Source organism: Sceloporus occidentalis, unplaced genomic scaffold (genome assembly GCF_023333645.1).
Source record: "Sceloporus occidentalis isolate IW3139 unplaced genomic scaffold, rSceOcc1.0.p SCAF_5, whole genome shotgun sequence".
Lineage (NCBI taxonomy): Eukaryota > Metazoa > Chordata > Lepidosauria > Squamata > Phrynosomatidae > Sceloporus > Sceloporus occidentalis.
Window position 1 is genome coordinate 183,215,872 of NW_028316985.1, and position 25,905 is coordinate 183,241,776.

The following is a 25,905-nucleotide window of genomic DNA, read 5'->3' on the forward strand; positions in this document are numbered from 1 at the left end:
TATTTAGGGTGAAGGTATTTTGTTGCTGGATGTTGGTCTTCTCTTGAGGCAATCTTTACACTTTTGGGGTGAGATATAGGGTTGACTTTTTCGGGGCTGAGAAACAATGGTGGGCAGTTTGGGGGTGTTTGTATCCCTTATGGGGGTGACAGGGTCCTTCTCTTTCTAAATGCCTTCCCTGAGTTGGTTTTCTTCTCTGTGGGGAGATGAAAAGTGAGGTTGAAGCTTGCCAATCACTTGGGGGGCTTTTGTAGGATAAGGGGGGCACCTCATCACTGGAAATAGTTGTGGGGTGCAGGTATACAGAAGGGGGAAAATCTCTTTAGTGGGGCTTTATTGTTGATAGTGTCCCCCCATATAGCAGCTGTGGGGTTACCTAGACTATAGAGACTTTCGAAATGTGGCATGCATAGGATAATGCTGGGTCAGGGGTCCATGTGCGAAACACACTCTCTCTCTCTCCTGGGGTTTCCCCCACAACAGTGGGGTGCTGTTGTTACGTGGGGTGTTGTTCTGCAAAGGTTGTGGATGTGTGCGTTTGGAAACAAACGTGGCGTCCCTTAGTTTTAAATGCCATGACATCTGGCAGCTGTCAAATCTTGCCAAGAAAACCATGCCATTGGTTCGCCATAAATCAGAAATGAAGATGCACAACACACACAACACACTGGCATGGACTGAGCCTACAGTACTATGCCCACCTTGCAGGGGAAAGGCCGCCGCATCCCAATTTTTTAATTTTGGGTGTTGCTGTTTTGTTTGGCTGGCATAGGTCTGTACTGACCCAGCCTATGAAGAAAAACAAAATCCATGAGAGTCACTGAATGGTTGTGCAGATTTTGCCAGATATCTTTTCTAACAACAGCTCCCATGAGCCATAACCGGTATAGTCAGTGGAGACAAGTTATGGGACTTGCAGTCCAAAAACACATCTGGAGGGCCAGCCTTGCATACAGTTCCTCCTTAGGAATGAGACTTTTCCAAGCTGGCATTTGTCAGAAGTGACAGGATTTTGTAACAGAAAGTGCCATTTCCTTGGCGTTATGCAAAAGTCAGACAACATTATAAGGGTCTAGACACTCCGGATGAAAAGCTGCAGCTTCTTGGCTCTCTTTTCCCCACCCTTCCTCCAAATTATCATTGATTATAGCATGAGTAAAGCATTAGGATTGTGAAAAATCTAGTGCTGGGAAAGAGTTTGGGGATCTGCATGAGGGAAGAGGGCGGCATGTTGGAGGAAATGCAAAAGAGAATGGAAACTTCTTTTTCATGGAGACTTTATATATACACAGCAGCTGGTTTTGTTAATGTCTGTCAACAGCTGCATCCACACTACAGAAATAATCTGGTTTGACACCACTTTAAGCACCAAGGCTCAATGCTATGGAATTCTGGGAATGGTAGTTAGTTATGGCACCAGAGGCTTGTAGCACTGAGCCTTGGCGCTTAAAATGGTATCAAACCAGGTTATTTCTGCAGTGTGGATGCAGCCAGGGTTACAAGCCATCATCGGTGAGCTTGCCTCTGGATTCTGGCCCTCCTTTCACTCCCTTTTGCAAATATCAAAGGAAGTGTGCCAAACCTTTCGCTGTGCTCTTTGTGTGTGTGTCTGACCGCGTCTGTGTCGAAAGAACATTTTGGCAATAGATGTCAATTGCAAATGTCTCTGGTTGGCTTCTTTCTTTCTCTCCTTCTCTTGTGCACGTTGTCGGTTGTGTGTGTAACGTGCTTGGCAACACGCAAAGCTAGCTCAGTAGCTCCTCTTGCAGGACATCTTTAAAACGCTGCGTGTACTGTCCTGCCTTCATCCTTCTGGGTTTGCATTTTTAGTACTGATGCTCCCATAGATTCCCTTTGAGTTTCTCTTTGTGTCTTTTTCGATCACTTTTAAACAGATGCACATGGCTGGGAATAGCTGAAAATGTATATACTGTTGGCCCTCCACATTTGTGGCTTTGACTTTTGCGGATTTGATTATTTGTGGTTTTGATTAATGCATTCTCTCTAGCAATCTCTAGAGATCCTCTAGCAATCCTCCAGCGCAACTTTGCCAGATGTTGACCCTAGATGATCAACATCTGGCAGATGTTGACCATAGAGTTGTGCTGGAGGATCTGGAAATCCTAGAGAGGTGTTTTTTATTTGCAGTTTTTCCACATTCAGCAGGGGTCCTTTACTCCTAACCCCAGCGAATGGGGAGGCACCACTGTACTGACAACTGTAGAAGCATTCAGTTCCAGGTTTCTGTCTCCTTTCTTTCCTCTGAGTGTTTTCCAAACTTTGGTCCTCCAGATGTTTTGGAGTTCAGCTTCCAGAATTCTTGACTGTTGGCCAAACTGGCTGGGACTTCTGGGAGTTGAAGTCCAAAAAGACCTTCAGAGGACCAAAGTTTTGGAATCATTGTCCTAGGCTTACACCTGACTTGTCCTCTGCACAACAACTTTTGTTAACCTGAGATGGGATATCTTGGTGCAATGAAACATTAATGTGTAGCCTGGGAGGTAGATGTGTAGCTGTTTTAACCAGAATGGTGGGTTAATTTTCAAACAACCCTTGCTTCTGGACTGCTGTGTTTTTCTTTATCATAGAGTCATTGTGAATTGTTGTTTATTTATAGACTTCTGTGCAATTGGGGGATTCCAGAGAGTTGGCCTGATCTAATGGCTAAGGAAATTGAATTAAGTACTTAACTCAATTATGTTTAATATTGAGTTTTCAGATTTCCAGTCTGTGCAGTCAAATATTGGACTTTTTCAAAGAGGTGCAAGGAACCATGAAAAGTGAAGATCTCAGATACACTTATTTTATGGGATTATTGTTGAAGGCTTCACAACATTTTTTGGTACATAAAAGTTTGCCCCAACCATGCAAACAAAAAGTATGGTACAAGATACTTGGTTTGAGTGTTGGAATCCAACTCTGGAGACCAGGGTTTGATTCCTGGCTTGGCCATGAAACCCACTGGTTGACCTTGGGCAAGTCACACTTTCTCAACCTCAGGGGAAGGCAGTGGCAAAGCGCCTCTGAACAAATAATGCCAAGAAAACATCATGATAGGATTCACCATAAGTCAGGAGCGACTTGAAGGCACACAACAACTTGGATATGACAGAAAAATAGATGTGACACTCAGTACAAGTTGGGCATTAATGAGTACGTGTGACTGTCTTCAAAGGTCTCCCACTTGCACCCTTTGCAATTATCCATCTTTCCCATTCAAAGCATGCAGCAATTTGCGTTGTGTCAGTGTGCAGGCATCGTGCCAGATGCCAGGTATGTGGGTGGCAAGTTGATGTGAGCATAGCAATGCCAGCAAGGAAACCCATGCCCGGAGTTGTATTCTTTTTTCTACAGGTACCACTTCCATTGTTTGGGTTAACATCATGAAGCTAAGGCCTTGCTCAGGTGAGACTCAGTTTACCACATTTCAGCTTGAGAAGGAATATTCTTCCAGATCAGGTTGGTCCAGTTTTGCTCCCTGTCCCCAAGTGTTCTGCTAAATCAGGGGTGGGCAACTATGGCAGATCTAGCAGATAATTCTCTAACAACCCCATGAATTGTTGAAAATGCCAACCCCTTCCAGAATTTTACTTCTGATTTGGGGGGGGGGGGTTAAAATATTAAACAGTATGTTGTGGGGAGGTGATGCAAACTGTTTTAAGTTGAATTGCCACATTTAGTGAATCCCAAGAAAAACCATTTATCCTTTTGTTGAATAAAGCTTGCCTCATGGGGCATCAGAGGATACTGGGGGATACAAAAATAATATTGGGAAGGGGCAACACTTCAACCACCCTTCTACTACAAAATACATCACTTTTCTTGCAAGTGTTGCTGACATTATCTCTGATGGGGTTTTGACACTCTGCAATCTGAATAACGGTTGCTAATCTGTTAGGAATCTTTGCAGAGAATCCTGCCTTAGTGGAAAGGAGTAGAAAAAGTGAGCTTTTCTTCCTTCTGAGCTGCATGACTGCTGTGCTATTCTGTTTCATTTATGTAGTTCATACAAGCTGCAGATCACTTGGTAAAATTGTTCCTGGTTTGTACAGCATCAAATTGCAAGTGAGGGGCACTCAAGGCTTGAAATGAATCTTTCTCTCTCTTTTTAAAGCCAGCATAAAGTACAGTGGGTTCCAGGACACCCCCGCCATGGATATCAAAATCTGTGGGTGATAATGTCCCATTATATGCAATGTTTTTGCTGTCTCTTGTGTAAAACAGCAAAATCAAGGTTTGCTTTAGGGAATATATATATATATATATATATATATATATATATATATGAGAATGAATATTTTCATTCATATATGGATATTGAATCTGTGGATAAGGAATCCATGGATATAGATGACCATATGCACAGAGTAGTAGTTGGAGAGATAAACTGTAGTTTAGCTTTCCCCCTGACATGTTGGTTTACTGTATAAAGGTATCAGGGGAGAGTAGAAACATCAAGAGCATAAGAGCCATGTTGTGTCAACCAGAGACCTACCTAGTCCAGTCATTTTGTGTACAAAGTGCCCACAAACAGGGCTTAAGTGGAATAGTACCATTTTGCTTGTGATCTTCAGTGCTATAGATTTAGTGATATAGAACGGATAAAGAGGGAGTATACTTCCCATATTACAGGAGGGGGCATCTATCCATAACGATTAAGAACACTGATTGCTCCATTCTTTGTGAATGTGTCCAATGCTCCTTTGAAACAGATAAGAGTATTCATAATATAATTTCTTCCACTTGCATTCTGAAGTGGTACAGATAGAGTAGACCATGCCTTTTCTCAACTTTTTTTACCCTACAGGAACCCTTGAAATCATTTCATGTGTCAAAGACCCTCTTGCTGAAAATCTTTGGAGCAGACCAATGTTTCTTAAGCTTTCTGATGTGGGATACTAGCAGAGTCTTTCCCCCTAGTGTCCTAGGGACTGGCAGCCAATGGCTCACAGATCAGTATTGGTCCACGGACCACCAGTTTAAGTAAATACTGGAGTAGGCTTTAAGGTTATTTGAAGCCTAGGTCAGAGTAAACATAAATGCAGATCCAGCCTCTTAAATGTGTATAGTAATGTACTTGTTGTGTGCCTTCAGGGCATTGCTGACTTAACATTAACCCTAAGGTTAACGTATCACACGTCTGTGAAATGGTCTCGGACTGCCCCTGAGTTAAGATGAACAGTATCACAGCTTGTTCTTTTTTCTGTTGCTTTAGATAGAAGGCAATAAACCCCCTTCTCTGAAGTTGTATTAGTTGGTTACTTGACCACTTATGACTTTCATCCTCTGCTTGATGCGGCATTAAAGATTAACTAATGCTTTCAGCTTTTCTTGCACAATTGAAATGCAAGTTATAAAACCTGTTCCAAGACCTTCTTTTGGAATGCAAGAAGCCCTTGGTGGCCAAGTTTTCTCTACTGTTTGTATTTACAGCCCTTTCAATGTGGATAAAAGATACTTGGTGTGTTTTGGTATGCAGACTCCAGCACCATCAGCGTATGGAAATCTTAGGTTCTGATTTTAACCCCACGAACTTCCACTGATGTCTGTGAGGTTTCTTTCCAGGTAAGGCCAGTGTCCCATTGGTAACTTATGTTGGTATAACCCAATCACACCACCGTAATTATGTCTAAGGACACTATTCAGGGAGGTATTCAGTACTTTAGCCTCTGGCTGCACAACAATGATCTGATGGCTCCCAGGCACAGGTATAACAACTGACTGAGTGTGGGAGTGCTCCTGAGCATCATTTGGCTGCCACTGGGCAAGTGATGAAGAAAGTGCACCCAGGCTTTGCCTTCGCCTGGGTGCAGTTTCACAGCCAACATCACTGTGGTGGGGAGCGATCTATCTGCTGTTGCATACCTGTGAAAGAAGAAGCTTTTGCTATCCTCCCACCAATGTAAGGCCATTGACAGACTTTTATCACTTCCAGCAGTCAAACAGGATCTTGGACTAAATGTTTTGAGGAAAGGGTGTAGCTCGGTAGTAGAATACAGTTGTTCCTCCACATTCGCTGGGTTAGGAGCCCCCATGAAAGTGGAAAAAAACATAAATTAAAACAAAACATTTTTTAAACCTGAGATAACAACTCTGTGGTCAATATCTGCCAAATGTTGATCATAGAATTGTGCTTGAGAATGCCAACAAAAGTGTTCTCTCTAGGAATCTCTAGGTTCTCCAGCACAACTGCTGGTAGAAGTTGACCATAGAGTTGCACTGGAAGACCAGAGATCTGCCATAATGTTGGCAGTTTTTCAGATATTAATCAAATCGGTTAATAATCAAATCCACAAAAGTCAAAATTGTAAAGACCTGTATGGAGGGCCCACTGTGTGTGATTTGCATGTAAAAGACCAAAGCAGGGAAATACCAATCCCTGGTATTTCTAGTCAAGCTTGGAAAAGATTCCTGTCAAAAATCCTGGAGAGCTATTGTCGCTATCCATATGTAAGTAATCCTAAAGTAATGTCATTTATAGACCTTTGGTGTTTGAGTAGGTGGAGACCAGAGGATAGAACAAGAAACAATGGATTTAAATCATGAGAAATGACATTCCAACTAAGCATTCCAGAGAACTTTCTGGTAGTAAGAGTCATTTAACAGTGGTGTGAACTACCTTGGAAGATACTGGACTGGATATTGGAGATTTTGAAGCAATGGTTGGATAGCCACCTCTCAGTGGTGTTTTAACTATGATTTTTCTGCACTGCTGGAGGGTTGGGCTGTATAGTCCTTGGGATTGCTTCCAACTCTAGGATTCTGTGATTCTATTCCACAGCTCACCATCTTAATGCATGTCACCATTTAATCTGAAAATCACCCTATGCACTTCTTCTGTTTATTTAGCAGCAAAGTGAAAATTGCACAGATGCCACCATGTAGGTATTACAGCCTGGTGAGTGTTTGTTTTAATGAGAGTCGCCTAGCTGATTCCCCAGTTACACCCAAATTTATTGCTGCAGAACAGGACTCTATTTAAATAAAAGCACCTATTTGCTTTTGTCATCTTCCTCAGTGAATAGACTGCGATGGCAAGCAAGTAACTGCACTGTAAACATAGGGAGCTTCCTTCTACAGAAGCAAGAGTTGGCATTTACAGAGCCAGCCTGCTGGCAAGTGAAAACACTCCCAGGCCTTGAGGATATGTGAAGCTAAACCTCCTCTGAACAAATCTTCTCAAGAAAACCCCATGATAGGTTTGCCATAAGTCTGAAACAACTTGAAGGCACACAACAACGACAACAACAAACCTGCACCCTCTGTTAGCCTTTGAAGTGCTACAGGATTCATGGCTGAAGCAAGCTAAAACCGCTGCCTCTGTAGCAGTCTAAGAGTATGAATGTAGTCTCTGAAGAAGACAGAAACTAGATTGGGGTTGGCACAATGATATATACTCTTGCAAAAACCATGCACTTTTACAGGTAAGAGCTACCTGATTGCCTGTTCCCTTGTGATCAATTTGTGAATATGCAAGTAAAAAAAGAAAGAAAAATCTCATGTCTCCCCTATTCTCTCCTCACTGGGAAATAAAGCATGCACAAAGCTGTTTCTGCAATTTAGTAGTGCTCAAAGGAAGTAAAGAGATCCAGTAAAGAGAACAAAGGAGGTGCCAGTGCTAGGTCACTGCACGTCACACCACTTTTGATGAAGGGGTTGCAAGGTAGGTCTCTGGCTCTTCATTGCTGTATCATCTCTGGGTGTAGTCAGAACCACACATTTTGAAAAGGAAATGATATACTGATTCAGGTACTGTCCAAATGTTCTTCCTTCTGTTGCCCTGACAGTGTTAAATGGGTTTCATATCCTGTTGGCAGTATATTAAAGCAGGCATGTCATAAAATTCACATGGATGACCTGGCCAATGTATCTTTATTGTTTACTTACCAAAGATTATGCTCAAGCTGCTGATGATAACCCCCAACATTATATCATAGATAATGCATATGTTCATCTTTACCTTCAACGCCTTTGCACAAGAGGAGAATAGAGTCAGCCCCCTGTATCCATGGATTCAATTATCCACAGCTTGAAAATATTCAAAAAAAACTTTGATTTTGTCATTTTATATAAGTGACACAATTTTACTATGACATTGTATTTAATGGGATTTGAGCATCCATGGATTGTGGGATCCTGGAACCAAACTGCAGTGGATACCAAGGGCCTACTGTAGTTTGTAAGAAATTAGCTTTAGCTACTTGGTAAGGAGATGAAAACGAGAAAAGGCATATAAACAGGCAGACTTTTAGAGTATGTGAGCTTGTGTTGCATGGCTCTCATCCTGTTCAGATTTTGCTCTCAGAGTGGGGAAAAGAAATGCATTTCTTTCTCTTAATATAATTGGATCATTGATTCCCCAGCATGGCCTACACATCTTTCCTGGTGTGGTTAGGAGAAGCAGTTCCACAAATAGCTACATCTGCACTGCAGAAATAATCTAGTTTGACATCACTTTTAACTGCCATGGCTGCATGCGATGAGATTCTGGGGTTTTTATTTTTGTGAAACATTTAGCCTTTTCTGTCAGAGACAATTAGTGCTGGAAAACCTACAGTTTCCAGAATTCCATAGCATTGAGCCATGGCGGTTAAAGGAGTGTCAAACTGGATTATTTCTGGAGTGTGGATGCAGCCTATGTGGCTCTCAAGGGAAATTGGATGCCTTTCCTTGGCTAGGTGAGCAAAATAAGAAAACAAATATATGCAGAGAGCTATTAGAGTCTGTGAGCAAGTCACACTCTCTCGGCCTAAGAGGAAGGCAGTAACAACCTCCTCTGAATAGCTCTTGACTTGAAGGTGCACAACAGGTTCATTTCTTTAATATATTTGTTTAATTTATTTGTTTAGAACATCTGTATTCTCTCTTTCAGTAAAATGGACCTCTAGGTATCATCTATAAATACAAAATACATTCATTTAGATCTATATCCTGCCTTTCAGTAAAATGGACCTCCAAGTTTCTTACAGTAGACTAGTGTCATACCCATATGCACACCCTTGGGGACAAAATGTCTTTCCCCGGCTGTGTATTCCCAGGACAACTGTTTGCAGAAAACAGGCATAAACCTTGGCTTTGTGGAGCTTTCCAGCTCCACTGCTTACTGTTGGCTTCATCGTATGTGATGTCATGGAAGGTTTGCAAGTATTCTAGCTGAAGGGGAGAAATGCCTGGTAAAGAACTTTGACAAGTGGTTTGAGGGAAATCAACAGGGCCTACAGGTCAAAAAGGCACTGTTTGGGTGGTGTAGTGGTTTGAGTGTTGGATTGCGACACTGGAGATCAGGATTCGATTCCCAGTTTCTCCATGAAACCCATTGGGTAACCTTGGGCACGTCACACTCTCTCAGCCTCAGGGGACGGCCATGGCAAACCTCCTCTGAACAACTCTTGCCCAGATGACCCATGATAGGGTTGCTGTAAGTTGGGAACAACTTGGAGGCACACAACAACAACCACCAAATACCACTCTGGGAGAAAGGCAGCATATAAATGCAAAAAATTACAAATACAGAATGAGAGCCAGTGTGCTATAGTGGTTTGAGCGTCGCACTACGACTCTGGAGACCAGGATTCGAATCCCAGCTCGTCTGTGTCAACCCACTGAGTGACCATGGGCAGGTCACACACTCTCAACCTCAGAAGATAGCAATGGCAAACCGCCTCTGAACAAATCTTGTAAAGAAAACCCCGTGATAAGTTTGCCAAATGTTGGAAATGACATGAAGGCATACAATAACAACAACAAACTGCTGGAGGAAATATATAGCCATCCTGACTGGTTGTTATTGACTGATAACACAGCAGAAAGAGGCTTGTAGAGGCAAAAATCTCATGGGCTGGATAGCCAGGGGTTTAAAGAAGCAGGGAAAACTAAATTTTTCCTCCTATTATTAGTAATAATAATTCGAAGTATACGATAAAGTTGTCCTTAGGTTTCTAGTTGCCTAATATTTGTGCTAGCTTTGAAGTCATTTGGGGACAAGAAATCCACATAATATGGCTCTGTACCTGGCCAGAAACAGCTGGAAATTTGGAAAGGAAGCTTATGCGAAACAGCTTCCAAAAATGATATGTTAAAAGTATGACTTGCATCAACACCGACTGAGACTCAGTGTTGCCTTTCTGGAAGTGAAGAATGTGTCCAAACTTTCCCACTTTTGTTCACAAAGTAGTGTGTTAACAGTGTTTGAATGAAAACTTTACAAATTAAGTTACCGCTCCCCCCCCCCCCCGTTTTAAAGTTAATGGAGTAATATGTATGCATGTGCCCACACCCCTTGCTGTTATATGTGCACCTTGATTCCAAACTCCATGGATGCTCAAGTCCTATTAAATACAGTGGCATTGTAACATGGTCTCCCTGGCATAAAATGGCAAAATCAAGCTTTGCTTTTTGGAATGTATATATTTTTAAATAAATTTTCAAGCCATGAATGCATGAATCCATGGATAAAAAAATGGATGGATATGAAGGTCTGACTGTATTGCAAGCATCTGCGGTAGTGGACTGACGTCCATGATAATGTCATGCTGCAATAAATCTTTTAATCTTAAAGGTGCCACATGATTCTTAGCTGTTATTTCTCCATAAAAAAGTATAGTTGTACAGAAAGAGAGAGAGACTGAATTAAAATGAAGCCCTAAAATTAAGGGCTAGGTAGTTTGAATCTCAATATCCAGTGTGGTGGTTTAAATGTTGGACTAGGATTCTGGGAGATCAGGGTTCAAATTCCCACTCAGCCATGAAACCCACTTGGGCAAGTCACACTCAGCCACAGAACAAGGAAATGGCAAACCTCTGATCAAATCTTGCCAATTAAATCCAGCGAAAGGTTCGCCTTAGGGTTGCCATAAATCAGAAATGCCTTGAAGGCACACAACAATCAAGCAATGTAAACCCTGTAATGTAATCAGGATTGGAGAAAATTACTTTATTGGTCTACAGCTCCGAGAAACCCATGCTAACGGGGAATTTGGAATATATTTCAATAGAGTAGCTTTTCCTTTCGCAGTGCAGGCTATTTGTTTGTAGAAGCTATAATTTCAAGATTTATAACTTTTCCAAACTGAGTACTTTACTTTTTTAAAGGAAAAAATGAAATAAGCAGAAACTTGGGAGCATCCAGTGCAATTCACAGAAGAAACTGGAGATGTGTTGCAAGATGCTAAAAAGAGGGATGTCTGAGGCATCTTGGAACTGAAGTCCAACACCCGGAGGACTGTAGTTTGGGAATCAGTGCTTTAATGGTTTTTACTGGTTTTAACGAATCTGTTTTTAACTTATGTTTTAATTTAAGTTAACTTATCCTGCCTTTCTCCTGGTATAGGGACTCAAGGTATCTATATAGTTTAGTAATACTGTATTTAATTATTTTTTTACTTTTGTACTCAGTGTTCTAAAGGTAAAGGTTTCCCCTTTTTTGACATGATTGTAATTTTTTCACATTTGTAATCAGTGTTCTAGTTCTACCCTTTTAAATTATTGTAAGCTGCCTTGAATCCCATTTTGGGACAAAGGTTGGATATATAACTCTTAAATAAAATAAAATAATAAATATTCCAAATAGCTCCCAATACAATACAATACAATTTATTTATGTATTACATCAAATAGCCAGCATAACAAATAGCTCCAAACAGGTTGTAAGGCACTAGGCTTTTGTACAAAGAAAGTACCATCTTTTGATCACTTTGATCCAAGTATGATCTCCAGTTTCTTCTTTATGCTCGACCAGAAGAAAATAATGGGTTGCATTTCCAGGATTTGCAATTGAACCTGTGTGTTTGTGTGTAGGTGTCCTGGTTGCTCAAAGAGGGATGGATCCCTCACTGTGTCTGTTCAGCTGGCTTCCATCCAGGTACAGAGCATCTGGGGCTGTCAGTTAACAGACCCTTTGCTTCATCAGGGTTCTTCCAGACCCTATTAATTTCCAGCTTCGTTCTAGCAGCTGTCCTGTTTGCGGCCAGTGCAATTTGGGGTTAGTCGACTTCTTTCTTTGGTGAATGCTGTTATTACTCTATGCTTTTAACCTATTTTTTTAAAAGGCAAAACAAAATCTGTACAGATGTCTATCTCCATGCAGATGTCAAACCTGATGTAAGTTGTGGTCTTTTTTTAAACCCAAATATAGGATGACCAATATGAAAATAGAATAAAGCTGGGTGGCTTAGCTGAGGCTTCTGCAGATTTCTACTTTGGCTATGCTTAAGGGGTGAGAGTTTGGATTTGTGCAAGAAAGTGCCTTAGAAAGATTAAGCTTGAAAGCAGTGTCTGTTGTTGCAGAACCCTTGAATTTAATGATAATTTTCTATCATGCAAAGAATGGGAACAGGTGTTTTTGGTAAAGAGAGGAGGATCAGATTCACCTTATTGCTATTTTTTCAGTCTGTTTCTCACAACCAAGAATCTTAATAGTAGGGGCTGCTTTCAGATGAAGCTTTAATTATGCTATCAATGTGGATTTTACAGACAGTCTAAACATCACCATCTTCCATTTGAAACCCTTCTGAAGATCTATTATGGAGGCAAAGACAAAAGAGCAGCATAATGGCTTTCGATTAGGTGCCCTCCGTCTGAAAGCACAAAATGTGGTGCCTATTTTCTTCATGTCTCAGGCGCTTTTTAAAAAATATTGTACGTAATGCTAGAATTTTCTTTATAGTTTTATTGGGTTTGGCCAGGCCACTCATCTGCATCTTTAGAATAGCCTTGACCATTATGACCAGTGAGAAAAGTGTGTAATGTTTAGAGAATGAAAATGGAATGGATAATACTGTTGAATTTGAAACCTTAAAAATCAGTTATTAAAAAAACTCTAGCTATAATGCTGTTCCAATATGCCTTCAAGTCAGTTCTTACGGTGACTCTGTGATACAGTTTTCTTAGCTAGGTTTATTTAGAAGGGGTTTTCCATTTCCTTCCTTTAAAGCTGAGAGTGTGTGAAGGGCTTCCCATGGCTGAACAGGGATTCGGTCTTCTGGAGTCCTAGTCCACCACTCAAACCATAACAACGTAATGGCTCTTCATTTTAATATTCCTCTCTAAAATATACTGTACAGTATATTTAAAATGAAATATAAACTGGAGTTGTTTAAGTGCATGCTTAGTAATTCCTTAGTACCTATCAGACAAGTTGCGTTGCGTTTTAGAAAATCAAAGGGAAAGTACTTGCTTTTAGGAACTGAGTGATAAGTCTTGTGTTGCATAACCTGTGGACTAGCAAATCATTCCAGATGTTCAGACATAGGAAGAGATCCCATTCTGTATTGTACCAGAATTGTCCATGGATAATATTTTATTACTATTGGGAACGTCTGAGTACCTGATCTCTGTGAGATGTCTCAGATGAATCAATATGGGTCTACAGTGGGTCTTTGGGATCCACTGGGGTTTGGACTTCAACTCCCGGAAGCCCCAGCCAACGTGACCAACAGTCAGGAGTTTGGGGAGCTGGAGTCCAAAACATCTGGAGGACCAAAGTTTGGGAACCATTTCTTGCAAGACTCTGTACAATGATATAGTAAGATGGTACCATATATAACATGGGAAAATTAAGTTTTGCTTTGTGGAATTTATCTGTTTTTAAAAATGTTTCCAACCCGTGGATGGTTGAATCTGTGGTCACAGAGGGTCGACTATACGAACATATTTATGTGTTCTTTTTAGGTATTTCTGTTTTTAAATACACTCACGCCCTTCCCCAAATCTCTGACAAGGTCTTTTGCTCTTTTCTCTTAGTCTTGTTTGGTTTGGTAGCTTCACACGGTGAAGCGCTTGGTCACATTATATAAAACTGGTAATATAAATACAGCATATCTATTTTTATCTGGCAAGATGAGAGCGAACGGCAGGGGGGAAGGTGTCTAGTTACAAAAACTGTAGTGGAGAAATGTTTGTTGAACTTGGCCATGGCTCTATGGCAAACCCTCGAAAGATCGCCAACTGTTGCCGGTGATGTAATTTGGGTCCTTGTGACCCTGGTCCATGTGATGTGGCTTTGCTTTACATCTGGGCTGATCCTCAAATTAACCCTTGGGTGATAAGATTTAAAACCAAGCAAAACCCCTTGCTTTTTTGCCAACGATGGAGTATTTTATGAACCCTGATCTGAATTCCCATGCATTGCAGGGTATCAAAATAGCCCATGTCCAAAGGTATATGTTCTATCCAAAGACCCAGACTAGTATACGCAAGTTGAAATAAAAGCAAAATAAAAATGATTCAGATACGAGAAATGCATGCTTGCTCCATTATGACTTATTTCTTGATCTGCCAAAATTTCAGGACTTCTCCTGTGCTCCAATGAAAATTTGATTTCTTCCAAATAGAGCCAGCCTTTTCACAATAATATCATTGCGATTTACCATTTCATTGCCAAGAAACTCCCCCGATAAAATCATTTTAACCTATTTTAACTGTTTTAATCTGTCTTTTTAATTTGCTCAGTACTTTACTACAGTACTGTATTGTTTTAGCCTTTTAAAATTATTGTTCACGCAGTTTTAAATTGCCAAACTGGTTTTACTGTACCTTGAGATCTCTGGATAAAGGACATGATATAAATGAAGAAATCATAGAATGTGTACATTGTAGGTTTAGGTACTTTTTGTGTGGTTTCTTCAATAAAACGAGACTGGGTATATCCACACCATAAGTTATAGGATACCTCCTCAACTATCATGGCTCTATCTTATGGACTCCAACTCTATGATTCTGTGATTTGTAGTTGGGCGAGCTACATGGAATTCTGTCTGCTTGGGAGCTCTAGTTTATTCCTGTAACTACACAGTTTTCTAGTGTAGCGTTCTAAGTATTTCACTAAACTACAGACTCCAGATTTCATAGGACTGAACCTTGACAAAGATTTCAGAGTGCTACAGATGTGCAGTGTGGTTACATCTTCGGGGGACGAAATTGTCTCATCTTAGTGCACAATGGTTCATTTAATTCTTGTTCTTTCGGTAGCCAGAGAAGAGGAACTACTGTATTGTGGTTCTGCAAAACCGTATGATAGGTTCTCCTTAGGGTGGTCATAAGGCAAAAACGACTTGAAGGCACACAACAACAACAAAACCTAGAATAGACGTGAGGTATAGATATGTGTGTGTGTGTGTTTCATTTGTTTCATAACAACAATGCAAAACAAACAATTAATACATAAATAACAAATAGCCTTGGAGGTCTATCTGTAAACTTGCATCCTAGCTATCTTTTGTGGGGTAATAGCAGTAATGAAGTCCTAAAGACATTGCTCAGATTCGCTAGTTGATGAAGCTGGGATCAAAGTATCTTTCCAAAGAATAACTTGATGAGTAGGAGGTCCGATACCAAATGAGTTGGGAATAGACTTGAGTTTTTGGATGAAAAGGACCTAGATCCAATTCTGAAGTCAACCTTCAGTTGATAGGTGGATGGCGGAACTGATTGATCTGTCAATTTGAAGGCCTTTTCTGAAAGTAAAAGGTATAGTTTTAACATAGGTCCTTGCGTAGAAACGTTTGATTTTGTCGTGTGCATTCTGCTCTGTTACGCAATTCTCTTGGATGTTGCTAGAAAGTAAGAGGAAGTTGTAATTGTGTTGTAATGCTGTATTTTACTGTAGGTTGCTTTTTTATTTGGCTGTATAAACACACAAACCCTTCTCTATGGGCTTTTTTCTGTAGGAAAGAGAGAAGGGGGACCTAAATAACTGTAATTGTTTGTATCTGCCTTAAGGTATCTGTTGACTTATGACAATTCCATTCATACTACAGCAAGGGATGCCATGATAACCATATTTAAATATTTGAAGGGGTGTCATATCGAGGATGGAGCAAGCTTATTTTCTGTTGCTCCAGAGATTAGGAAATGGAGCAATGGGTTCAAGGTATAGAAAAGATATTGCATCTATGCATTAAAAGGAACTTTGTGAGAGTTAGAGCTGTTGGACCATGGAACATGCTCCCTTGGAGTGTGGTGAAGTCTTTGGAGGTTTTTAAACAGAGGTTGGATGACTATCTATTGGGATTAGATGTGTACAGTATTTCTGCATGGCAGGGGCTGGGATTGGGATGGTTCTTGTGGTCTCTTCCAACTCTGATTCTATGAATCTTTGAAGACTCAGAGGTGGGTTTGCCAGTTCCTTCCTCTGAACTATAGCCTACAGCACCTGGTATCCATCGTTGGTCTCTCATCCAAGTACTAAGCAGGACTGACACTGCCTAGCTTCCAAAATCAAGTAGGATCTTGTGCCTTTAGGGCAGTGATTGCCAAACTTTAGTCTTCCAGGTTTTTGGACTTCAATTGCCAGAAGCCCCAGACAACTTGGCCAACAGTCAGGAATTCTGGGAGCTGAAGACCAAAAAAATCGGGAGAACCATAGTTTGAGAACCACTGTGTTTAGGGTATTTAGGCCCTTTTGTAATTGCTAGTCTCAATTAGAGTAGACTTGCTGAATCGATGGAAGTTATGTAAGTGTTGGCATGCCAAGTTCCCATTGATTCTGTGAGTCTGCATTACCGGAGGCTATCAGTTAGATTTCAGCTGCGGGTGGGAAGTGCAGATGTTGGATTGCACCCAGATGCTGGATTGCATCTCTCAGTAGCTCTGGCCAGCACAAGGGTGAAGAGTGCTAGGAGTTGCAGTCCACCAGCATCTCTGATTTTGGCCATAGTTGGGAGAAATTCTGTGTGTTTATGAAACTTGCACATAAATATTTTAATCTATAATAATTAAAAAGGATGGCATTCCATGCTGCCTGTGTGAGCACTTTCTGTCTACTCATTTATATTTCTATTATCAAAAGATCTCAGTTGTGAGATAAATGTGCTGGTTTGAGCTGGAGCTGGAAGAGGTACTCTTTGGACTACAACTCCCAGAACCTCCAGCATTGGCCATGCTGGCTGTCAGTTGTAGCTAAAATCTCAGTCTTTCTAAGCTCTGGTTCACATTTTGAAAGAAGTTGAGGACAGAGTTCGTTGGTACATTTAGTAGGAGGTAAAACCACTTTTCCATGAGCTAGTTTGGTCTTGTAACACCTTTGCAGCAGAGGTACTCAAATGTGCATCTTAAGATGGCCAAGAATGCTGGGAGTTGCAGTCTACTAACATCTGCAGACTGTACATTGATGACTTATACCTTGAAACAGGTCAATGCTGGCCTGGAGATTATGGGAATTGTAGTTTCCTGGGCAGTTTCTTAGGCTCTTAGCATTGTCCCATAGGAAGAAGATGTATGCACCTTTTCTGGGGAGGTGTCCTAAAGGCTGCTGTTCAACACAAATCTGGATGGGTGTCCAGTATCGTAGCAATGTATTTCTCTATACCAGTACTTGGGCTTTGCTAGTGGGAAGGTGCTATTGCAACCATGTCTTGTTTGTGGGTTGGCAGAGGCAACAAGTAGACTACTATGTGAAGAGAAAAATACCCTGTTTAAGACCTACTGATCTGCAGAGGCTCTTGTTGTTAAAGATAAGCATGCAAGCTATAACTTGTGTGACCGGATTCTTTCGAAAGTGATAGTTATGGGAAAGTTTGGATTTTTGTTCTTACTTTTTTGGCTGCAGTTTCTCCCCCCCCCCCCCAAAAAAAAAAAAAATGAGAGGCTAATTCCTGATAATGAGATCAAAGGATTAATGTATTAAAATGCTTAGAAAATGGTAGAGATAAACTCGGTCCTATTCCTTCCTTCTTACATCTTCCTCCCCTCTCTGCTCCTTCAGAGTTGTTTAGCATAGTGGTACTAATATGAAATAAACAGTCTGTGTTCTGAATTTGTGCAGCCATGCAAATTGTGGTAAAGCTTTTTTTCCCTTGAGGAGCAGACAAAATAGCAAACTGTCATCACATGCTTGCCTAACACACTATGTAAGAAGCCCAACCCTGCTCATCTAACACAATGGTTCCCAAGCTTTGGACCTCCAGATGTTTTGGACTTCAGCTCCCAGAAGCCCCAACCAGCTTGGCCAACAGGCAAGAATCCTGGGAGCTGAAGTCCAACACACCTGGAGGACCAAGGTTTGGGAACCACTGATCTAACACTAAAGGAAGAATAAAGATATATCATTGAATGGTAAAATTAGCAAAAGGGTCAGGCAAGGCTGCCTCCTCTCACCCTATCTGTTCAACTTGTATGAGAACATATTATACGAAAAACAGGATTGGGCACGGAAGAAGGAGGAGTGAAAATAAGAGGAAGGAGTATCAATAATCTAAGATACACAGATGACACCATACTAACAGCTGAAAACATCACAGACTTGGAACGACTACAAACAAAGATCAAGGAGGAAGGTGCAAGGCAGACGTATTGTTGAAAACAAAAATAATGACCACAGAAAATTTACACAGATCCAACCTAAACAATGAGGAAATAGAAATAGTAAAAAATGTATATAGTCATACCTGAGATCAAATATTGATCAGAGTGGGGACTGCAGTCAAGAAATCATAAGAAGACTAAGAATGGGGAGGGCAGCTATGAGAGAACTAGAAAATACCCTAAAATGTAAAGGGATACCACTGAGCATGAAAGTTAGAATCATACAAGCCACTGTATTCCCTTTTACCATGTATGGATGTGAGAGCTGGACAGTTAAGAAACAAGATAGGAAGAGAATTAATTCATTGGAGATGTGGTGCTGGAGAAGAGTGCTGAGGTTACCATGGACAGCCAAAAAGTCAAACAAATGGGTCCTAGAGCAGATCAAACCAGAAATCTCTCTGGAAGCCAAGATGACTAGACTGAGGCTGTCGTACTTTGGCCACATCATGAGGAGGCTCGACTCACTGGAAAAAATAATAATGCTAAGAAAGGTGGAGGAATGCAGAAAGACAGGAAGGCCACATGCTAGATGGATGGACTCTATTAAGGAGGTCATGGGTATGAATTTGCAAGACCTGATCAGAGCAGTGGAGCATAGGGAGTCTTGGAGATATCTCATCTACAGGGTTGCCATGGGTCGAGATTGACTCGAGGGTGTTTAACAGCAGCAACAACAAATGCCATACTAATCCCAATTTCTGTGTATGGTAGTGAAAGCTGGACAGTGAAGAAAGCTGATAGGAAGAACGTCAACTCATTTGAGATGTGGTGCTAGAGAAGAATTCTATGGATACCATGGAAAAAAGTGCCAGGTAGGTTTCTCCACCCCCCCCCCCCCCAAGGAAGGGAATTCCTTAGGATGGAGTGGCAGAAAAAGCAGCTTTTTGCCAACTGTGTCTGGAGATAGTGAGGACAGGCTCACCGGAGTGCTCAATTGCAGGGATATAGAGATTTAGAAAGAGAGCCCAGTCACTCAACCATCTTCTGTGTGCAGGATGAAAGCCTACAGAACATTGAGTTTAATTTTCAGCTGCTGTTAATATTCAGAAGAGGCCACTCACGTTCTCAGTTACACAATTACACAACAATTTCAAAGCATTGTCAAGTCCCTTTTCTCATGGAGAGAGCAGGTGTGCAGCTTCCCACATTCTCTCAATTAGGTACATCTTGTGAACTAGAAACGTGACTTTTATCTGTTGAGATGCTGCAGCTGACTTTACCTATAGTGCAGGTGCACAGAGGCTGATGAGGATGTTTTGAAAGGATGAAGTCTAGGGAGGGCAATAATAATGCTTTGGTTAGTGTGTATGTATGTGTACACGTCCTGTGTGCATGCTCTCCATGCACAAGATTTGGGCTTTGGTGTCTCTGCTTGAATAGGATCTTGGGTAGTAGACAGAGGAAGGAACTCTGTCTGAGAATCTTGAGGAACTACACCCTTTTGGAAGACTGAGATGGATCTGGAGCCTGAATACATTGCTTTTCTTAGACTATCATTCCAAGAATAGCCCAAAATCCAAGGCTACTAACAACATAGGAAGAAAAAATGGGGGAGATATATGCAGAGGAAACTGGATATGCATCTCAAGATGTTCACTTGACAGTTGTTTTTATTCATTTTTTTTTAAAAAAAGAATTCAATGCACTTTGGAGACCAGGGTTTGAATCCTGGCTCAGGCATGTAAACCCACTGGGTGGCTTTGGGCAAGTCACACTCTCTCAGGCTCAGAAGATAGCAATGGCAAACCCCCTCTGAAGAAATTTGCCAAGAAAACCCCATTATAGGTTTGCCTTAGAGTCGCCATAAGTTAGAAACAACTTGAAGGCACACAACAACAACATAAATATGCCCTCAAAAGCCTTTTTCAGGGGCTGTATAAATTCATAGAAAGTTACAATTCTTTAATGGGTAATAAAAGAATACATAATATAACATTATATGAAATCAGATTTACATCTATACGCAGCCAGTAGCTCTGTACATTTCTATTGGAAGTTTGACTTCAGAAATTTCTGGAGCTGAATAACTTGTAACTCAGCACCATTTGCTGTTCAAAAAGAACTAAGGGCCGGAACAGACAGGCCAAAATAAAGCTGCTTTAGGCCACTGTGGAAGTGTGCTGTTTAAATGACACGCACATTTTAAGAGGCCAGAAGCTGCGCCTTAGGACTGGAACGTGGTTTTGGCGTGGCTTCTGGCCTCTTGGGACGCATATGTCATTTAAACAGCACACTTCCAAAGTGGCCTGAAGCAGCTTTATTTAGAATTAATTAACAATGGCGCTTTCCAGACTGGCGCTTTGTGCCGGCCTGGATACGTGCTACGGTTGCCTCGGGGCGTCATTTACAGACGTCCCGCAACCCTAGCACGTAACTGCGGCATGATAATGGCAGTGCCCTGTATACACAGCCGCCACCATTATGACGTCACAGCCGTGCCGCAGCCAAACAGTGCAGCGTGGGCGTGATGTCCCCGCAACGCTGCAGGGCGCTTGGGGCACACATTCAGCGGCACAGAGCTCCTTCTTGGGGAGCGCCTCGTTCCCGCAGCCACCAAACGACTGCAGGAATGAAGCCGGGGGGAAAGAGGCCAAGCAGCCCCTTTCTTTCCTGGCAGTGGCTCCCCGGGGTGTCCTGGGGCATGAAGCCCCAAGGACACCCCTTTTCGGGACCAGGGAGAAGTGGCATTTTGCCACTTTCCCCTGGTCCCGAAAAGTGCTGGATTGGGGCCTATGGGCTGCCGCTGTGGTTGCACTGGCCCCAATACATGGCGCAGAGGGGCAGCTGCAGGCCGCCCCAAATGGGTGGTCTGTATCCCACCAATGACTATCAAACATCCATCAGTTAAGCACCTTGAGCTGCATCTCTGTGGGTTTTTCTTTTCTGTAGATGTTAACAAAGTAGGGAAACATTCTTGGTATGAGGATTCTGGGAACATTAGTCCAATAAAGTAATTTTTCCACACTCTGCATGGATCAGTGTTCTCTTAAAAACTGAAGGGTACACATTGTCTTAAAGAACAATCATGCACATGTGCCCGATGTCTTTGATAACTAAATCCTAAAACATCTTGCTCACTAACTTCCGTGCATTTGCTTAAAGTTTTTTGAAGAGTTTTGACAAATGCAGTTCTTGTTGAGTTTTTTGGGTGGGGTACTACAGCTCCCAAAATCTTCCAACCAGCTTGGCCTATGTGATACTAGAAGTTTAGGAGTTGTAGTCCAGTAAATGTACATTTCAAAATTATGGTCTTCTGCTGTGCATTTTTGGATGTCATCCCAGCTCTGTTATACACCCATGGCTCTACAAGATGAAGGCTAGCAATGTTGATGTTTAAATGGCAGGGTTCCTTTCCAAATGACTTCAGCAGATGAGAAATTTTGGCCCTCAGCTTGAAAGGATGGGGAGGTTTGAAGTGTCACCTTTGGTTTTATTTAGATTGGCACTGAGACTTGCTGGGAAAGAATTTGTGAATTGTCCAGTTCAATTCCCATTTGCATCTCAAGGCTCTGTGTGCTTTTGGGAAGCATGACGTGTGTCTCTCTCAAAAGCCAAAAGAGCTGGGCTTCATCCAGTTGAGAACAGAGAAGCGTGGTTTCGAAGATCAGGAATAAAGTGTAAAAGGGAAAGTTTATATTTATACAGTCTGCTCTCTGTATCCACAGATCCAAGCATTGACTGCTTGAAAATATTATATATATATATATATATATATATATATATATATATATTCCAAAATAAACAAAACTTGATTTTGCCATTTCTTCAAAGAGACATATTTCATTGTATTTAATGTTGTATTTAATGGGACTTGAGCATCCACAGATTTGGTATACACGGAGGATCTTGAAACCAAACCCCAGTAGATACCAAAGGGCCACTGTATTCAGCGACATGCAGAAGCGTGCAGTTGTTGCAATATTTCATAGATGTTTCTATTTCTGTATAACCAGATGTCTTCTGCTGTCCTTCAGTGGTTAGAGCGGGGTGAAGAACCTCAAGCATTAGGACTGAAATCGGCCCTCCATGGGTCCCAGTCTGGCCATCAAATTTCCCAAACAGCCACAACACTTTCCTGTGACTTGTAGGTTTTCCCAGCTTTTGTGCAATGTTCTTTCCTCCATTCAAAAAGGGTGAAATGCATCCCCTAAGACTTAGAGCCTTATCACATTAATAAAGAAAAACAGAGCAGAAGACTCGTGGCTTTCTGTGTGCCTCTCTGCATGCCCTCGGAATACTTCCATTCTCCTTCCAAAAGAAGACCGTCATAAAAGAGTGCCTTTGGTCAAATGGATTTTTCCAGCATGACAAAAGGCATGCTTTTACAACTGTCTTCCTCAGAAAGAGAATGGAAGTGATACTGAGTAATTTTTTAAATGCAATAAAACTCTTAATTCCTGGCAGGAAGAACTTTAAGATAAAATATGCTGATATTTTTTGGTCCTGCCTCTTTGGTCTTTGGCTTTTCTCTCTCATCTTGACCAGAACAACAGCTCAGTGTAAGAACAAGTTGATATTCTTGGCATCTTCATTTATAAACCTGTGTGGACTGAGAAAGACCTCTTTCTTGACATATTGCAGAACTGCTGCTAATGGATTTATGTTCATGACATGCCAAGCTTGATCATATTTATGAGCTGTCTGTATCCATGTTGCAGACTTTGTAAGCTCTAAGAATGTGTGACAGGTATGTTGGGTGTCCAGTTTTTCAATACAGGCATGATCCAGGCCTCCTCTATGTCTGGAAAAGCAGAATACACCAAAAACTTGAGATATTGGATGTTTCAGAGTATGGCTGGAGACGTCTGAGAACTGTGGTGGGAAGAGCTTTTCAAAGCTCTGCTTGGAGCAGAGGTAACAACGGGCAGCAAGGAAAACGAATGGCGCAGAATCTGAGTTCAGAACCACTGCAACTCCCAGGATCCATCAGTGCATGAACACTGGGAGTTCTAATCTATAACTCTGGAAGTTGTAGTCTAAAGAAGTTACTCTCCCATGTTCTACAAAGGATACGATTGTGTATATTGCAGGATACGGTGGCCAAAAAGGCCAATGCAATTCTCGATTGCATCAACAAGAGTGTAGCGTCCAGACTGAGGGAAGTATTAGGGCTATTCTGTTCTGCTTTGGTCAGACCTCGCCTGGCATCCTGTGTCCAGTTTTGGACACCATAATTCAAGAAGAATATTGACAAGCTGGAGCGTGTCCTGAGAATGGTGGCCAGGATGATCAAAGGTCTGGAAACCAAACCTTATGAGGAGTAACTTGGATATATTTAGCTTGGAGAAAAGGAGACTGAGTGGTGACATTGGAAGCCTGGGGTCAGGGAACTGTCAAATTAAAAAATTGTAAACTGGCCTGGGAACATTTTCAGCTGAAGAATGGGATATAAATACGTTAAATACATAAACAGATAAGATCACTGTCTTTAAATAACTGAAGGGATGTCATGTAGACTAAGAAGCAAGCTTGGTTTCTGCCGCTAACAAGACTAGGACACAAACCAGTGGATGCAACTTGCCAGAAAATAGATTCACCGTAAATATTAGGAAGAACCTATTTACTGTAAAAGCTGTTAGAAAGTAGAATGGACTGCCTTGAAGGGTGATGGACTCTCCTTCTTTGGAGGTCTTTAAACAGACGTTGGATGTGCATCTTTCAGGAGCGTAGTTACGTATTCCTGCATTAAATACACACAAAACCCTTCTGGGGTTTGGTAAATACACTTGCATAAAACAGATAACCCCCAGAAATATGAAGTTAAATTGTACATCTTTTACAAATAATCAAAAGTTATGAGCTTTTTACAGTATTATTCCTACAAATTTAATCTTACTTTATGATACAGATTCTATGAAAACCAATTTTCTCTATCATAAGGTAATATTACACTACATCACAGTAGCTCATGGTCTAAGACATATAGTTCACTAAATAAGTGTTTCTTATTTAATGAACTTCCAATATGTCTTGGACTGTGAAATATTGTTGATACACAGTAATACCGTGTAATGTTAACCTTATAATAAATAACGTTGGTTGTCATGGAATCTGAATGATAAAATAAGATTAAATTTGCAGGAATAATGCTCTAGAAAGCTCCTTCTCTAGGCATTTGAAGATCCTCCAACATGATTCTGTGGTCCAATTTTGGCAGATGTTGACCATGGAGTTGCACTGGAGGACTTGGAGATTCCTAGAGAGGTGTTACCTCAAGTAAAAAAACCAAAATAGTTTCTTTTTTTTATTTGCAGTTTTGCCACTTTCACTGGGGTCCTGTGCCCCTAACTCTGGCGAATGTGGAGGACCCCCTGTGCAACGTGATTTCCTATTCCTGGGGCTTATCTGTTTTATTCAGTGTATTTATGCACAGCAGTGGATTGGATTATATGATGACCCTTGTGGCCCCTTCCAACTCAGATTCTGTGACTTTCTGCCTCTGGGCAGCGACATTTCGATTGTAGGAAACATTACTCCTTTTTCAATGAGAGGAGATTTTTTTAAAAAGAGAGAGAGAGAGATGGGTATAAATGCTGTGCCTTCCTAACTCTTGCAAGCTAATGCATTTAAAAAAAGAAAATTCCAGCCTGCCCATCCTGTTTGATTTATTGCTGCATGTTGTAATCTCGCCTTCAACGGAGGAGCAGCAGGATGCCTTCCTGATTGGCAGAGCTAGGCAAAACATCACCTCCGCCCCCAGGATGTGCAGGCAATGGGGCGGATTGCTGTTTGCTTTTTAAAATGATAACAATGCAAGAGAAGTCGTGTTTTCGGCCACAAGAGATTCTTTCTTTGGAAACACGCTTATGCAAAGTCACATATACCTGTAGCTACCATGATGGTATTTTTAGTAAACTTGTTCCACAAGTTGGGTTGCAGTAGTAAAATGAGATTTGACGAGTGGAACGATTTCTATTTTGTGACACTGTTTGGTTTTCCAAAATAGATGGAGCAGCCCTTGTTTCGTTTTGTTTTTCCCCAGTACAGGTTAGTGATAGAGTCATCACATCAAGGATCTGTTGGGGTTTAGGAGGACCTTGAAAGTTTCCTTCCCCCAGAACTTTTTCCCCACATTCCTCCATTTCAGGTGTTGATTTTGCCACATTTGACACCCAAGAGAGGCCTTTGAACACATGGTGACTCAGAACTTGACTTCCGAGTCACTTCCTACAGATTGAGTTTCCTTTATCTGAAGTGCTTGGGACCTAAAATATGTCAATTTTGAATTTTTTCAGATTTTGGAATATTTCCACATATATAATTAGGTATCTTGGAAACAGAATCCAGGTCTAAACACAAAATTAATTTATGTATCATATACACCTCATACACATAGCTTGAAGGTATGTTTACACAATATTTATTAATTTTGTGCATGAAACAAAGTGTGTGTACACTGAACCATCAGAAAACAGTGGTGTCACTGTCTCAGACACCCATGAAATAAGTTTTGGCTTTTGGAGCATTTCAGATTTTGGCATTCCAGATAAGGGAGACTCAACCTGTATTAGGAAAAAAGGCCTCTCTTGGACCTAAAAAGGCCAATGGGACATTCCCTAGATACTGTTTCAGGGATATTTGGGGGCAAAATAATTTTTAAAA

The 25,905-nt window shown here is 41.2% G+C and overlaps 1 protein-coding gene across 4 annotated transcripts in view; it reads left to right on the forward strand.

Annotated features, from left to right (window-relative positions):
• LOC149313254 (RING finger protein 24) overlaps positions 1–25,905 on the forward strand; it is a 72,850-nt gene that overhangs the window by 1,342 nt on the left and 45,603 nt on the right. The window contains exon 1 of one of the 4 annotated variants that reach the window (XM_089526362.1): positions 11,961–11,980. The exons of 1 other annotated variant lie outside the window; for it this stretch is intronic. Coding sequence is in view for 2 of the 3 variants with exons in the window: in XM_089526358.1 (XP_089382484.1) it covers positions 12,068–12,099 (32 nt within the window). In the remaining variant the exon portion in view is untranslated. 2 more of the 4 variants (XM_089526358.1, XM_089526359.1) reach the window with 2 other exon arrangements.